This window comes from Peromyscus leucopus, chromosome 6, assembly GCF_004664715.2.
Source record: "Peromyscus leucopus breed LL Stock chromosome 6, UCI_PerLeu_2.1, whole genome shotgun sequence".
Taxonomy (NCBI): Eukaryota; Metazoa; Chordata; class Mammalia; order Rodentia; family Cricetidae; genus Peromyscus; species Peromyscus leucopus.
In genome coordinates this window covers 93,406,530-93,423,350 of record NC_051068.1, presented here as the reverse complement: position 1 = coordinate 93,423,350, position 16,821 = coordinate 93,406,530, and the positions used below count along the sequence as shown (strand labels likewise).

General features: G+C 35.5%; 1 protein-coding gene across 4 annotated transcripts in view; it reads left to right on the top strand.

Annotated features, from left to right (window-relative positions):
• The window catches only part of Ptbp2 (polypyrimidine tract binding protein 2), a 65,881-nt gene that overhangs the window by 6,574 nt on the left and 42,486 nt on the right, over window positions 1-16,821 (top strand). For all 4 annotated transcript variants that reach the window (XM_028880090.2, XM_028880089.2, XM_028880087.2 and 1 more), the window contains exon 3: window positions 11,896-11,971. In XM_028880090.2, the coding sequence (XP_028735923.1) occupies window positions 11,896-11,971 (76 nt within the window). The remainder of the gene's footprint in view (window positions 1-11,895; window positions 11,972-16,821) is intronic.

The window sequence follows — 16,821 nt, the reverse complement described above, 5'->3', positions numbered from 1 at the left end:
TTGATGGTATCCTCTTAAGTTTTCATTGTTGCTCTTCATTGAAGAGCAACCCTAACCCTTAAGTTTTTCGTTTGTTTATAGCTACCTTATACAGCAACTTTAGATGCAGACTTGTATGGCCAGATTTATAGAGGTTGTTTTTCTAGTGAGTTAATTAAAAACCAAGATGTGATTATAGCTGAAGTGCTGATAAAGTGTTGTTAAAAGCAGCTTGATTTTTTTTTTTAACCAAATTGGATTCTGCTCTAAAAGTAACACATTATAAATTCCTAATTCACAGTTGTAAGTTGTACTATGACTATTGAATTCCTCATCATTGGCTTGGTTTAAGGAGTAATTAAATAATGCTGAGCATATCTTTTTTGGTAATAGTTGAATATATAATTGATTTTTAATAAGGTATGTGTTTGAAAAAAGTTGTTTGCTTTTTTTAGATTTTGATTATTATTAAAATCTTTTAATGTAATACCATAGCATATACTTTGTGCTAGATTCTTTTTCTAAGAATTTCAGCTTATAACATAATCTCTATTGAACAACAGCTCTGTTGAGCATAGGCTTTTAAAACAGTTTGTTGATTGTTCTTCCACTTTTAAGTGTTCATATTAAGCAGTTATGATCACTCAGTTAATACTTAATGACTCTGGAAGTGTCTTGACCTTTAATATGTTTATAATCCAAGAACAATTTAGCATTAAAAATAAATAATAATTTTATTTTACTACATTCCTATTTGTTGGATATTCAAAAGATCCAGTCTTTAGAAGGATCATGTCTCCTAAGAAAATGCTGAAGGTTTTAAGTAAGTGCCATACTGACAGGATCAGAGTAGGCTCCCTGGAAATAATAAGCTCTTCTTTGTAGTGGATAGGTTGAGAGACAGGAAGAGCACAGAGTGGTACACAGTGACAGTGACAAATCCATGTGTTGACAGGCAGAAATTCAGTTATTTAGCACTAAATTTTAGAGTTTTAGTGTTTTTTTTTTTTTTTTTTTTACTGTAAAAGTGCTTACTGATCAACAGATGCTCCTCTCAGTCTAGCAAAACATGATGAATCAAAACATAAAGGAATATTCTTGGTGATAAATATATACAACTTACTTGTTAAATGCACCTTATTTTAATAGAAAAAAAAATCCTGCTTAGTTACCCCCCCCTCGAAAACCATATAAGTCTCTGTGTACCAACCAGTTAACTGAAAATGCAGAGAACAGAATACAGCAAATAGATGCATGCTCTGTGCAGTTCTGTAAATTCTGTAAATGTGTATCAGTTCTCTTTAGCAAATGAGATGTAATAATTGAAGGATGGAGGACTTCTGGGTAAAAAGATGTTTTAAGAGGTAATAATTAACTCATTCACTGTGGCTTTTGTTACATTCTGATCTTTCCTCCCACTTAGTAAACCCTATGAAATAGGATGACATTTATGAAAAGTTACAAATTGTAGCACAGATTTAACTTCCGACAATACTAGGTAATTACAAACTTTTGGATGTCCTAATAGTGTTATAGCTGTTGGGTGGTTTTTGAGAGTTCATGTTTTGAAAGGAAAACACTGAAACATTTACATAGGAAACAGCATGGGTATATGGAAGTTGTCACAGTCACTGGGGAAGAATTGATTGTGGTGAGTCTCATATCTTAGCTACAGGTTCAAGATTCCTTTAGTTTCCAATATTATCACATTAAAATATAAACTTACAGGAAGAACTGCTTGTTCGCAGAACTCCTGTGGTAACTTTTTGTGATGCTTCATTGCTTTTAAAGTGAAAATAGTAACTTTATTCTCTAGTGCATTCCACCTGTAACCAAATTAAGAATGCTGCTAAAAGTCTTGCCATACAAATAGACCATTATTTTGTCTACTTTAAGTTGATCTTGAATTCTTTCGTATTTTTCTTTAAAAGTACACCAAAAGTGAAGGATGATCTATTGGTTACATTGACACCATTCTTTCTATACAATAAAATTTACAATAACTTAATATCATGGTGTAATTTTCTTTTTATATTAGGAACAAAGGAAAGCCAACATTTTGATTAATGTCTCTTAGACTTCTTTTTATCAATAATTCTCATTTTCTATTCCCCGCCTCTTGTAATCCCCAAACCCCTTCTTTGCTAGAGAATCTGGGTCATCTGTACAATTTCTACTCTTTAGTACTCTGCTGATTATATCTTGTTTCATCTGTTTCTCGGATCTTCTGTATTAATTGTGAACTTATAAATTAGATGAAACTTGATCAAATATAGGTTTAATTTTTAGCAAGAATGTCTTGTAGCTATGATCCATGTAATTTCTGTTGTATTGTCAAGAGGAACAGAACATTAATGTTGATCAGTAGGGTGAGGTGTCACATACTCATTACAGAATGCACCTATCATTTATTCACTTTTAGTAACGAATGATCATGGAATTTTATTGGTGTTGTGTAAATAACATATTTTCTCTTCATATATTAAAATTCCTCCTTTAAGAACTTTGCTCATGAATTATTTGTTTACATTGTAGCCACACACCATTTTAAAAATGGAAGCAGGATAGATTTTATCTTTGATAGTTTCATACATGTGTATAATGCATTGTAGTTGTTCTCATACCTATTTTCCTCATTCCCCCTTCCCTCTTCTGCTATAGCCCTCCTTCTTACGAAGGCCTCTTCCTACCTTATCTTTTTTTGTGAGTGTAACCCACTGATTTACCTGGTTTCTTCAATGAGCCTGGGTGGGAGGTTATTTACTGGAGTATGGGCAATTTTATGAATGCATATACCACTGAAGAAACAGATAGCCCTCTCCCAGCAACCATTAACTGCTAACATTCCCTTTGGGAGGGAGGAATTGGGTCTCATAAGCCTCAGTTTTTCTGGTGTAGTTAGTGCAGTGTAGTTAGTGTGAGTTCCTTCTTTTTAATTATTGTTACTATTATGAAATCAAGCATTTTAATGTTTATCTTCTAGTCCATTGCAGTGACTTTTTTAAAAATGCTATTACATCTTGGGCAGGTGGAGCTTCAAATAGCAGTAACTTGTGATAATGTGGTTCAAGTATCTTTGTTTTAAAATTAATCAGCCATGCTTTTAAAGTCTCTGTCCAAGATGTGGGAAATGTTCTTTAGAAACTACAGTAATGGGTGCCAAGGGGATACTTGCTCTAAGATTGTTACTGCTTCAGGACCCTTTCAGTGGACAGATAGAATTTTTTGATAGAGATATTTTTTGATAGAAATATATTATTAGCTCATTGTTTTATTTCTGATTCATATTTAAAGTTACACCGTTTTTGCTTATTTGATTTTCTTCAGATTTATTTATGTGTTTTACTCACATGTATGTCTGTGTATCATGTGAATGCATTCTGGACCTGGTATTATGGACAGTTGTGAATTGACGTGTGGGTGCTAGGAATCAAACCCCAGACCTCTGCAAGAACGAGTGCTCTAAAACACTGGGCCATTTCTCCAGCCCCCTGATTTTATGGTTGTATCTCTTGTCCCTGAAAAACCTTGTTTGCTAATATTAACCTTGGTATACCACACATGGCACTTTAAAAAACACCAGCCTTGTAAAAAAGACACTAGTTTTTTTTAAAGCAATATTAATATTGTACTAACTTATTTAATACAATTTATTATTTTTTGTAGCCATGTTTTATCTCTAAGGTATAATCTACAAAAAAGGCATAGTATAACCTTTGAATTTTAAAGTTTGTTGAAATTCCTCTTTGTTTTACCACCAAATTAATGGTAGATTTGTTTTCATTTTTAAAAATTATTTGTAACTAAATTTCCTCTGACCTCTGAAACAAACTACAAGAAAATGACCTCTGTAACAAGCTACAGTCAGAGAAGCTTAGGTAGGCTCCCACCCACCTCTACCACCCCACTTTTTGTATTCCTTCTATATGTATTTTCCTTAATTGATTGCTTTTTTCAGCTCATCCATTATAGTCAAGTATAAAGTTCTTCCCAACAATATGTAGAAAGTAGCACAGTATGCATAATGTTGTATAGCTGACATTTTACTTAATGATGCATATGTCCTTGGAAGACTCTGCTTGGCTGTAAGAAGGAAACTTTCTCATTGCTTTCTTGTATTTCATTGTTCTTACTCTTGCTAGTATGAAAAATCACCAGTATTTCTATAGAATAGCTCCTAAATGTGATTTTTTTTTTTTTTGGTCAATGTGTAATATAAATACTGTTTTACCAGATATTCCTAAATGTTTTTGTGTGGGGGTTGTTTTCTATCCAGAAATATGAATGATAGTGTCTCATAGCAAGAACACATAGTATGTGCCTATAGCTCCAGGTTGGTGGTGGGGGAGATAAGAGGATCCCAAGGACTTACTGGCTAGCCCTTGTGGAATAATTAGTGAGCCCCAGATCCTAGTGAGAGACCCTGTCTCAGGAAATGAAAAAGTTGGAAGTGTTGCTAGTCTGGTGGGTGAGAAAGTATCCAAATACAGAATTAATTTGGGTTTGTTTTACCATAAGGAAGAATAAACAGATTTTCAGCTCATCATTTTTACTTCCTATGCCAAAAACTTCCAAGTTTTTAAACCTGTGTTTGAAGTTTAAATTTCCTTTTTGATTCATTTATTTAAAATTTATTTCAAAAATTTATCTGGTTAAACCAGTTGAACTTGATTGCATTTTTCTTCTTCAGTATGCTTTTTTATTATAAATTTCTTCCTGTGTTTGGCTAAACATGGAATGTATTGTAGAATTCAAATTACAATGGATTTTTTTTTTCATGGGCATTTAAATCAATATTAGGATGATGTTGAAGGAATGAAACAGATTTTCAGTCTACTATTTTGAACTTCTTTTCCTTTGGCCAGAAAGGGTATGGTCCATGTTTTCTTTCTTTGCATATTCCTGTTTTAAAATGGTGTTTATATATTGTCTTTAGAAAACAAAATCTTGGGCCTGGGTTGATGAAGTTAAGAACACTTGCTGCTCTCCTGAGGACTCAAGTTTAGTTTCCAGGATTCATGTCAGGTTGTGCTTTAGCTCCAGGGGATGTGCCCTGGCTAGTATTATCTTTAGGATGACTGTAGTTATCCTACAGGAGGGAACCTTGATTGAGAAAAATGCTTCTGTAAGATCCAGTTGTAGGGCATTTTCTTTATTAGTGATTGATGGGGGCGGGCCCAGCCCATTATAGGTGGTTCCATCCCATGGTGGGATGTTCCATCCCTGAGCTGGTTGTCCTGGGTTCTGTAAGAAAGTAGGCTGAGCAAGCCATGATGAGTAAGCCAGTAAACAGCACCCCTCCATGGCACTCCATCAGCTCCTGCCTCCAGGTTCCTCTCATTTGAGGAACTAAGACAGGATTGAACATTTTTTTTGTTGTTGTTGTATAATCCATGGGTACCTGTATACATACGGGCCATAAACACATGCAGACACACATAAAGTAGTAAAAATGAATTTTTAAACAAATGTTACTTGGTGAGTAGGAGAAATGACCAGAATATGAGGTAAATTTTTATGTAGTGTCAAGTTGTATATGTTGCTTATGAAAATAATTTTGTGATAACCTTAAAATATTTATTTGTTTGTTTATTTATTGGGGGTACGTGTATCATATTGTGCATGTGGAGGTCACTGGGCATCTTCTGTAAATTTCTTATCTTCCACTTTGTTAAAGCAGTATTTCTCGTTTCTTTTTTACTCCAGCCTACCTGGCCTGGGAGTTTCAGGACCAGTTCTGTCTCAGCCTTTGTCTTCCTGTACCAGTACTGGGATTATAGATTAGTGGCTCTACACATCCACCTTTACCATAGGTTTTGAGGATCTACACTCTTGTCATTAGGCTTTCCCTGTTAGCTAGTTTACCTGCTGATACCTGTTCCTGACCTTGTGTGATACCTTAATCTACAGTATTGATTGTAGTTTGTTCTGAGTCTTTTTTTCTTACTTGATATCTTATCATTTGATTATTTCACAGAAGTGGCTTATTGGGGTTATTAAAATGCTTTGTTATTCATTGTTTTCTCCCTGGAACCTTTAATTAATTTGTGAGAATATTATTAGCCCCTTATCTACTGCTTAAAAGTGTGTTACCATTTATGTGTATGCCTATATCAGCTTTACCTCCCTTTGTATCTTAACACAGATATGCCCTGAAGATTTTTTTTTTACTCTTTCCAATATGATTTTGTCATGTAAATGAAAAAGATTAATATTTGGTCTTCCATATTCATTAGCTTATGTTCTGCCTCCAGGTAACCTTGGATTGAAAATACTACCTCCAAAATGTTTGTGTGAAGACTTTTTCTTACTGTAAACAATGCATTATCTCTACTGTTTATATTGTATTATGTATTTTAAGTAATTTAGACACGTAATATGTGTCAGAAGATACGTACAGTTTGTCAGCACTTACGCCATGTCATACACAGGGCGTGAGCATTCGCTTATTTTAATATCCCTAAGGATCCAAAAGCTAATTCTCCCAGATACTTAGGAACTGGAGGTGTGTGTGTTCATGTGTGTGCATATAGGTACACAAATGTAATACATTTTCTGAAAATAGTGTACCTGTATAATGTTTTCTATAATGGGCCTTTTTTGGGGGGGATGAGGGGAGCAGGGTCTCACACTGTAGTCTAGGCTAATTTGGAACTACTTCTGTAGTCCAGGTTGGTCTTCAACCTGTGGCAATCCTGCTTCAGCCTCTGAATGCTGAGATTACCATTGTGAGCCATTACACCTGACTGAGGCTGTGACTTCTGTTTTGATTCAGTGATGATTTCAGTAATTAGCCAAATTATATGTGCAGTTGCATAATACTGTGGAGAGCTCTTCTGTGAAAATGTTCAAATTATCTCATTTGGTGGATATTTGGGATAAGGTTTTTAAAGTTGAACAGTGCTGGTATATGTATGACCGTTTTTTGAGAGTATACGCTGAGTCTTGAGTATGTTAAACTTTACTGGGCAATGGTAGATTATTTCCCAGCATTTCATTCTGATTTATGTCTCAGATTAATACAGAAGAGTTACATGTCAATTCCTTCTGGCATTTTTTGAATTGCATATATAGTTTCTTAATTTCTGCTAGTCTGGTGTGTTGTAATTTTTTGTTTGTTTTCTTGTTATTTTCTCCTGCTTAATGGAGTGTACATTGTTTTTTTGTTTTTATTTTTAATGTGGAGCTTCACATTAGCGTTTCACTTTCAGTATCAGATATATTTCATGCACTTATCCACCACCAAGAACAAAAAAATTCATGGCAGAATTAGAACTAGAAAAACAATTGTTTTATATTTATCTTCTTTCGTAATTCACGTTCATTGCCTGCTTTCAGTCCTTTCTCATCCCCTTACATTTAGCCTTTCTTATTGTCTGTAACATGTACTTTACATGCATGTACATTTGTTTACACATAAGCATATATACATTTCACATATGAGAGAGGACATGCAGGGTTTTCTCCTTCTGAGTTTGTGTGATCTTGCTTAATACTATACATTCCAAGTCCATTTTTTTCTTGCAAATTTTTTAGGTTTTTTTTTTTTTTCTTTAGACCTTAGTTTTCTATTTTACATACATTTTTCATTATCCATTTATCTGTTGATAGGCAGCTAGGTTAATCCCTATTATTTGTTATGATGAACAAAGCAGCAGTAAACATGAGGTGCAGATTCTTTGGGTATGTATGCTGAGGAGTGAAATTCTAGTAGTTCTTTGTTAACTTTGTTGACAAATCTCCAAACTATTTTCCACACAATAGCTGTGTTAGTTTGCACCCCTACCAGCAGTGAATGGGGTGAGGCGTCTGTCCTTTTTCTCCATACCCTCGCTGACATTTTTGAGAGATTTGTTGATGTTAGCCATTGTTACTGGGGTGAGGTGGTATTCAAAGTAGTTTTAATTTGCATTTCTTTGGTGGCTAGGGATATTGAATACTTTTAAAAATATTTATTGGACATTTTTTAATTTTTTAACATTGTTCATTTGCTTTGTGTTGATTGTTTTTTTTATTTAGTGTGAAATTTCTACAGTTCTTTGTAAATTCTAGCTATTCTAGTGTAATTCAGACACTTGTCTGAAGCATAGTTGTAAAAATTTTCTCGTTTTGTGGGGTGTTAATCCTGCTGATTATTTCTTTTGCTATATAGAAACAATTTTTATGTTCTCCCATCTGTTGATACTTGAGACTAGTTCCTATGCTGTTAGTGTTTAATTTAAAAAGTTTTTGCTTACCCCAGCATCTTGAAGACTATCTCCTGTGGCTTCTTTTAAAGGTATTTTAAATATGGCCATGTGTTACATTATTTGCATGTTAGTTAAAATTGTATGAACCCATTCCTTGCACATTTTAATTTTTCTCTTGTTCTTCTGGCTGTCTTTGTTGATTGGTGAAAGCCCATTCAGCGGTATGTTTGGGAAAACAAACTCACTTTCTTCTTTCCCATACTCAGTGGCAGTCGACACAGAAGGCTTTCCTGACCCCAGAAGGTTTGAAGGCTTCTTCCTACTGGCAAACAAGTAATTAATTCTCCCATAACAGATACCAGTTGGGTGTCCTCCAAATAACTTCTGACATTGTACCTGGAGAAAGCCTTAGATTGCACAGGTTGAGGGTTCAGTCTTTAAATTTCTTTCCATTTTGAGATGCCTGTCAGAAGCCCCTGGTGGTTTGACATTGCTTTGAATAAGTGGTTCCCACAGTTATCTTATTGGGTTCACTTAATTTACTAAAGAAAAGGACTTAGAGCTTTATTAGGGATCGGATGAAGAGAGGTACTCAGGGTGAGAGAGAAGGGCTATAGAACTTTTCTAGATGTGCTGTCTCGGGGAATCTCTACATGTTAAGTTTGGAAACTGTCTGAGACTAGTCCTTTTAGAGTTTTATGGAGGCTTCATTACATAAGCATGTTTGATCAAACCATTTGGCTGTTGGTAATCAGCTTAACATTTATCCCCTCCCTCTTCATCCTTGGTCTTCTTCCAGTTGCTAATCTTGAACCTGCCTTGAGCCTTCATCAAGTCATCTTGTTAGTATCATTTTTATAAGGATTTTTCAGAGTTTTATGCCAAAAAATGGAAATGAAGACCATGTGTGTGTGCGTATGTACATAAACATATATTTGCAATATCATACAAACATTTAATTATCTTTAATTATTGCAATAGTTTTTGCATTGGGATTTTGTAACTACATAGTACGAGGATTTATCAGTGTTTCCTTTTAGGTTTAGTTTCCTTTGTAGGGATCCTTGAAATATTTTTTTTTTAAAGAAGTTCCTGGTGGTATAAGAATGATCCCTATACTTTTTGTTCTTGGCTACTTGGTCTGATAATGTGTAACTGCTAATTGTTATTTCCTTCTTGCTATTCTTCCTGCAGGGCTGTCTGTATTGTTGATAGTTCTTCAAATGTAACTTTTGGCTGTCAGAATTCTGTTAGGTGTGTCGGCCATCGTTTTGTGTATTTTTATGGGCAGTGTCGTGTGCTTTTCTAGCATTTAATAAGGGGTTAGCACTCATACCTGTTCATCTTTTCTCTCTGTCAAGGATGAGTAACATCATTTTCTGAAAGTCTAGTTTTTCTCAGGAACTTGGTATTTTTCTCTTTTCCCAGGTTAGGATTTCCTAGACTGGCATCTTTAGAGTAGGAAGTGTCTTGGCTAGATGGCAGTCTACAACCCAGCAGGGCTCATGGACTTCTCAACTTTTTTGCTTGCCTTCTTGGCAGTCCTAGGAACTCTTCCGAAGGGAGTAGTGGATGGTAATTTGGTTCAGTTATAATAAGCAGAAGACTATTTAATAACATAAGAAAAACTCATTCAGACCTTTCAAATAATGACACATGACTTGGATTTTTTAAAAATCACATTCATTCCTCTGACAAAAACTTTAATCCTCTTGGGAGCATTTTCTTAATTCTTGAAATGGTCATTTGTACTATAATAGATGTCAAAGTTTCTCTGACCATACTTATTTACCAAGAAACATTAAGACAATTTTAACATGTAAATTTTTAGTTGAATGTAAATCAGGTTGACATTTTAGATGAATGGACAGTTTTAGAGATTACATGTTCTTAAGGACAGGTTTGAGTCTGAATTTAAGTATTACAAGTTTGATTTGTTTTTAGCAGCCACTACAATGTAACAGCCATCAATTATTATCATTATGTGATTTTTATAGCATCCAAGTTAATGACTAGGTTGAGTAAGATATTTCATGTAAAATTCCATTAGTTAATATGGTAATCTTAACATCAGTGTTGTAGAATCATAATAGTGGTAAACCTTTTACTTAATGAAAAGGTGAGTGAAATTTTCTTTTATAGAATGTAATCTGTATAGATAGTCCTCAGTAATTCTTCACATCTCAAAATCATTAATAACTTTGTATTCTGACTGTTAAAATATATATAAAATGTACTCACAGGTATGAAGCAATTGGATAAAAAGTGACTGCTATATAAAAATTTTTAAACACTCAAAGCAACTTGGTCATACATGGTGAAGATTTGTTGTAGGGAGAAGAGAGCTTTCTGCATGCAGTGAGCCAGTTAGAGGCTTTCTTTTAACTTAGAACAGGGATTTCCTACCCATTACTTTGTAGTTACTTAAGATTGTGTAGGGTGGAAAAGAAAGTGATTAGTTTAAAGATACAGTGATAATGATACACATCTGAAAGGCTGTTGGAAGCTAGATTATGTGTAGGGGTGACATCAGACACTGGCCCTTCTAAAGGGCTGTGTATCTTCGGGTAAGGAAAGCACTAAGACTTGCCCCTTTTGTTCCCCCTTTTAGAATCAGATGTGGAATGATTTAGTGAAGGGCTGATTTTATTCACTGTAGGAAACTGCCATCCTATAGGTGGAAGCCAGCTTTGTGTGTACAACGATTTGATTTTGTGTTTTTATAGTTTATAATATAAAATTATTTTATATTTTATCTTGATTTTTGTGTTCAGTTTATTATAAGTTCTTTAAATCAGCCAGTATTATTTATTTTAAATATTAATGTCCATCTATGTAAATACACACATTTTTAAAGTAGACAAAACAGTTGATTTACTTTAATGTTAGTCTAATGAAGTATATTTTTATGAAATACAGATATTTTCAAATACCTAAAACATCAATGAATGATTTGAACATAAAAGACATTATAACCTTTCCCTAAAGAATTTTAAGATGAGTCAATTTCTCTCTTTCTTTCTCTTTTATTTTGTGCAATGAACTTTCTCATTCCTTAGATGTTGCTTTTGTCTTCGATGTTCTAGTTGCTGATATTTATGCCTGTCTTTTATTATGGTAATGACTAGCTCCCTGGTTTGAAGTGTGAATTTCCTAAAGACCTGATTTATTTGAATGAGCAAAACTAGTAGAATTAAAGATTCAAGTAATGCTTTTGAGAATGGCTATCTCCTCTGTCCTATTTTTGTCTGTCTTTTTAGTAAAAATTTGAGGTATAACCTTTTAAAGAATTGATTATGGAACTTTATACTTTTCTTATTTGGAATTTGGGTAAAAGAGGGAAGTGAACACTTTCACTTGGTGGAGATGGGAGAGTAAAAAGAGATGAAGTTATTCTTTGTTGTAGGGCATCAGTTTGAATCTGTGGGTCATAACCTTAACAGGTCATATACCAGGTATCCTGTATATCAGGTATTTACAGTATGATCCATAAAAATAGCAAAATTAGTTATGAAGTAGCAACAAAATAATTTTATGGTTGATGATCATCAGAACATGAGGAATTAACTGTATTAAATAAAGGGTTACAGCATTAGGAAGGTGGTTGAGAACCACTATTTTAGGGATTCAGTCATGTGCAGTAGTTGAAAAGTTAGAAATAAAAGATAAGCTTTTGTATTATTTTTAAGTACAGTGTCTTATGGTAATTTGTTTTTACTTTTTATAGAGAGGATCTGACGAGCTACTCTCAGGCAGTGTTCTCAGTAGTCCCAACTCTAATATGAGTGGCATGGTGGTTACAGGTAAGTGTTGCTGCCTTAGCAGCCCGCATTTACTATTTTCCAGGGCAAAATGCTAAAACTAAAGGATAATTTAGGCCAGAATAGCTTTTGTTTTGAAATCTGAAATTGATGATTTTTGTGGACAAGTGAAGTTTAAATCTGATTCAATTTGTTATTGTGATACTAGGGACTGAACTCAAGGGCTTGTAGGTAGACTTTTCTGTCCTGCCAGCTGCTCCTCAAATAACCACACAGAGACTTAATTATAAATGCTTGGCCAATAGCTTAGGCTTGTTTTTTTTTTTTTTTTTTTTTAGCTAACTCTTATAACTTAACCCATTTCTGTTCATCTATGTGCTGCCCTGAAGCTCGTTTACCTCATGTATGTACTTCCTATCCTGCTTGCTCCGTGTCTCATGGCATCTCCTCAGACTCCTCTTCCTTCTTCTTCCCAGCATTCTCTTAGTCTGGTTCTCCCCCACTTAACCTTATCCTGCCTTGCTGTTGGCCAGTCACCTCTTTATTAACCAATGAGAGTAATATGTATTTTCAGTATACAAAGATTGTTCCATAGCAAGCTCTTGCACATGCCAGGAAAATATTCTACCACTGACTCATACCCGGTCTTAAGACTTTACCCTTATCTGTTTATTGTTGTTAACTATGGTACATTTTTTATTTAAAAACATTATTTTTGTTTGTTTTTAAGTAACACAAATTCTATATTCTTACTTGTTTACCCTTTCACATTTTACTAAATACATACACTTAAGTGATCAAATCTAGGTTGTAGACTTATCTAGATCCTGTAATCAATATTTTCAAAAGCCTTTATTTCCTTTTCTTCCTTTCTTCCTCCCTTCCCTTCCTGTTTTCTTCCTTTTCTGTGGCAGTCTTCACTGTGTCCAGGTTGGCTTTCACCTCCTAGGCTCAAGTGGGCAAGTAGCCCCTCTGTGTTAGTCTCTCATGTAGTTGAGACTATCAGCACCTTAGACTAACATGGTCTTAAAACTTTCTTTTTAATTAAAAAGTAGAACCCATTCTCACAGGCCTCGATTTTGCATTTTTCTTTTTTTTTTTCTTTTTTTCTTTTTTTCTTTTTTTCTTTTTTGGTTTTTTCAAGACAGGGTTTCTCTGTGTAGCTTTGCGCCTTTCCTGGAACTCACTTGCTAGTCCAGGCTGGCCTCGAACGAACTCACAGAGATCCGCCTACCTCTGCCTCCGAAGTGCTGGGATTAAAGGCATGCGCCACCACTGCCCGGCGCTATATTTTTAATTTTTGTGTATATATCTTTATTATTTTATACCATAAACCCTCCTGTCTATGCTGTAAATAAAAATCCAAAGTTGACCTACATAATTGTCTTCTGTGTAGTTTCATCTTTTCTTTGCTCTAATGACATTTTAATGAATTTCCATTTTGTTGTCTACTTAAAATCTAAGAGGATTTATATAATATCCACAGTTAGAACTTTTCTTTGGTAAATCTGAAATAATATTTTAATGTCTAAAGAAATATATGTTAATCTGAGACTTTAGTTTATGAATGGTAAGGCTGTATTTTGAATATATTACTACCATTATTATTATTAGATTAATTTATCTTGAAACTTGACATTTTATACCTATTTTCCTGAAACCAGTTTCTTTTCTTCTATAAAGATCATAAAAGGATGGAATAAACAACTATTTTTCAGTTAACTCTTTTGATATACTTGGATGTACACATATACAATTCTAATGTTTCATTTCCTTAAAAATAATAAGTATTTGCTAACTGCAATATGATGATGTAAAGATGAATTTCTAGTATATAGTATTTATTTTTGTGTATAGCATTTATGAAACAGTATCATAGTTCCATGATTCTGATAATGAAGAAGCAAGTTCAGATACCTGTAGCTTGAGTTTTTTGGTCCTGCCTGGCCCATGGTCAGGACAAATCTCTCTCACCCGCCAGTCCTGCAGCTGCTCAGACCCAACCAAGTAAACACACAGAGACTTATATTGCTTACAAACTGTATGGCCACAGTAGGCTTTTTGTTATCTAGTTTTTATATCTTAAATTAACTCATTTTTACTAGTCTATAAGTTGTCACATGGCTGGTGGCTTACCGGTATCTTTTACATGTTGCATGTCATGGCATGGCGGCGGCTGGCAGCTTCTCCCTGACTCAGCCTTTCACCTCCCAGAATTCTCCTCTCCCCTTGTCCTGCCTATACTTCCTACCTGGCTACTGGCCAATCAGTGTTTTATTAACCAATCAGAGCAACACACTTAACATACAAAACATCCCACAGCAGATACCTGCAACTCTGCTTTGTCAAGTTTTTTATTTATAATAAATAATAATGGGTACTAGGAATATTTTTAAAATTAATATCTATGGTTGTCTGTAGCTAGAGTTTTCCTGCCTGGCCCACAGTCAGGACAAATCTCTGTCACCCGCCAGTCCCACAGCCGCTCAGACCCAACCAAGGAAACACAGAGATTTATATTGCTTACAAACTGTATGACCGTGGCAGGCTTCTTGCTGTTCTTATAGCTTAAATTAATCCATTTCTATAAATCTATACCTTGCCACATGGCTCGTGGCTTACCGGCGTCTTCACATGCTCCTTGTCATGGTGGCAGCTGGCAGTGTCTCCTTCCGCTTTCCTGTTCTTTCTTTTCTCCTCTCTGTTAGTCCCGCCTAAACTTCCTGCCTAGCCACTAGCCAATCAGTGTTTTATTTATTGACCAATCAGAGTAATTTGACATACAGACCATCCCACAGCAGTTGTACATGTGCTGTAGTAGCCTTGATCCTTTTTCCAGTCATCTTCCAAATCAAAGTTGATTGTTACGATTGATGAAGAGAAAGTATGAGCTTGAATGAAAGGAAACCCCTGCAGTGAGCCTCATGCTCCTTCTGGTTTTCTGCTTTGAAACACAGTGCCTCCACAACAGCATAGACAAAGCAGAGAGGCTTCCCTGAATCAAAGAAACTCAGACTGGAATTCTAAACATGTGGGACTTGTGGGGCATAAGTCCTGAAGGAAAGGAAATTATACAAATTTAGGCAGACAGAATTTGGTGTAGGGGTCATAATCAAAATTTTGGTGCTAGCTAGGTTGCTTTTATACAGGTAGGAACTTTGCAGTGCCTATTAGAAATTGCCTTACTAAGGGCTGATCCACATCTTTCTAAATAGGCTGGTATTGTAGCATGTAAGGTTTATTGCTAGATGAGACCATTGATATCTTTTCTCTGCCAGCAAGCTGCATAGCACTAAGTAGGGAGACAGTTCCTGGTCAATCTAGGTTGTTTTCTCTATTTGGCAGGATCTTTAGTTAAAGTAGTACACTTAACTATAGGATTCTGCTGCTTTCTCTCCTAGGTGTTTACTCACAATAAATGAACTTCATTAAAAAAAAATCTTCTTATGTGAATTTTGAATAGCTTATATTTATAGTAATCCAAATCTGAAACAACCTGAATGTCTTTTGGCAGGTGAATGGATAAATTCCTGTTTTGGCATCATGTGCTCTTTGTACAGTCTGTATTGATTAGCTCTGTAGTGTGAGTTATTGATACAGCTGTAGGGACGAATTTCCAAGTCAAATTGTGTGAAAAATAGAAGACAAAAATAAAGTGTGTCTATAGATATATGAGTTTATAAATATTATACTGTAGGAAATGAAAACTAAATCATATTGACTGATCCAGAATATACCCTAGTATATATAACAATGTCTCCATGATGATTCTAAATCCAGTGAAATTGACAAGCTTATCCATTAACAATGTAAATAAAAGGATACAATGGAGAATTAGAACAATGGCTCTGTCACCTTGGTGTAACCCATTTTTATAAAACTATACTGTGTAACTGCAGAACAACCTATAAATATATATAGGATGTTCATCATGATAATAGTGTATTCTGGATCATAAAATAACAGTACATTTTGAGTGATTGAAAGGGATCCAGTGAGAGAGGGTTAATAGTCCTCAGTTGGACTCAAGGGGCTCAAGGAGGGATGCATGGATCTCCTGGGTGGACTGGAGGCCGGTAAGGATGGGAACTTGAGGGATTGGGTTGAGGATTGGATGGAGGAGGAGAGTGCTAAAAGAGATGACTGGAAATTTCCAGGCCAGGTAGAAACCTGGTGCAAGGGAAAACTCCCACAAAACTACAAGGATGACCCCAGCAAAGACTCCTAGCAATAGTGGATATGTAACCTGAACTGTGATGAAATTGGTGACTGATCAGTCATCAGCCATTTCTGGTGACTACCTCAGTTTTCATCAGAGAGCCTTCATTCAGTAACTGATAGAAACGGATGCAGAGACCTGTGCACAGCCAAACATTAGGCCAAGCTCGGGAAATATGCTGAAGACAGGGAGGAAGGATTGTAGGAGCCAAAGGGGTTAAGGACACCACAAGAAAACCCACAGAAACAACTAACCTGGCTCCTAGGAACTCACATAGTCTGACCCAACAACCAGGGAGCCTGCATGGGACTGACCCAGGCCCTCTGCATGTATGTGACAGTAGTGTAGCTTGGTCTACTTGTGGGACGTCTAATGATGGGAGCAGGGGCTGTTTCTAATTCTTTGGCTGGCTCTTGGGAACCTGTTCCTCATGCTGGTTTGCCTTTCCCAGCCTCCATACAATGGGAGGTGCTTATTAGTCTTACTACAACTTGATAATGCCATGCTTTGTTGACACCCATGGGAGGCCTTCCCCTTTCTGAACAGAAACAGAGGGGAAGAATGGATCGGAGTGGGAGGCAACAAGAAGAGGGGAGGGAATGGGAGCAGAGGAAGGAGGGGAAACTGTTGACAGGATATAAAATATATTGAATAAAGAAGAAATAGTCCTCAG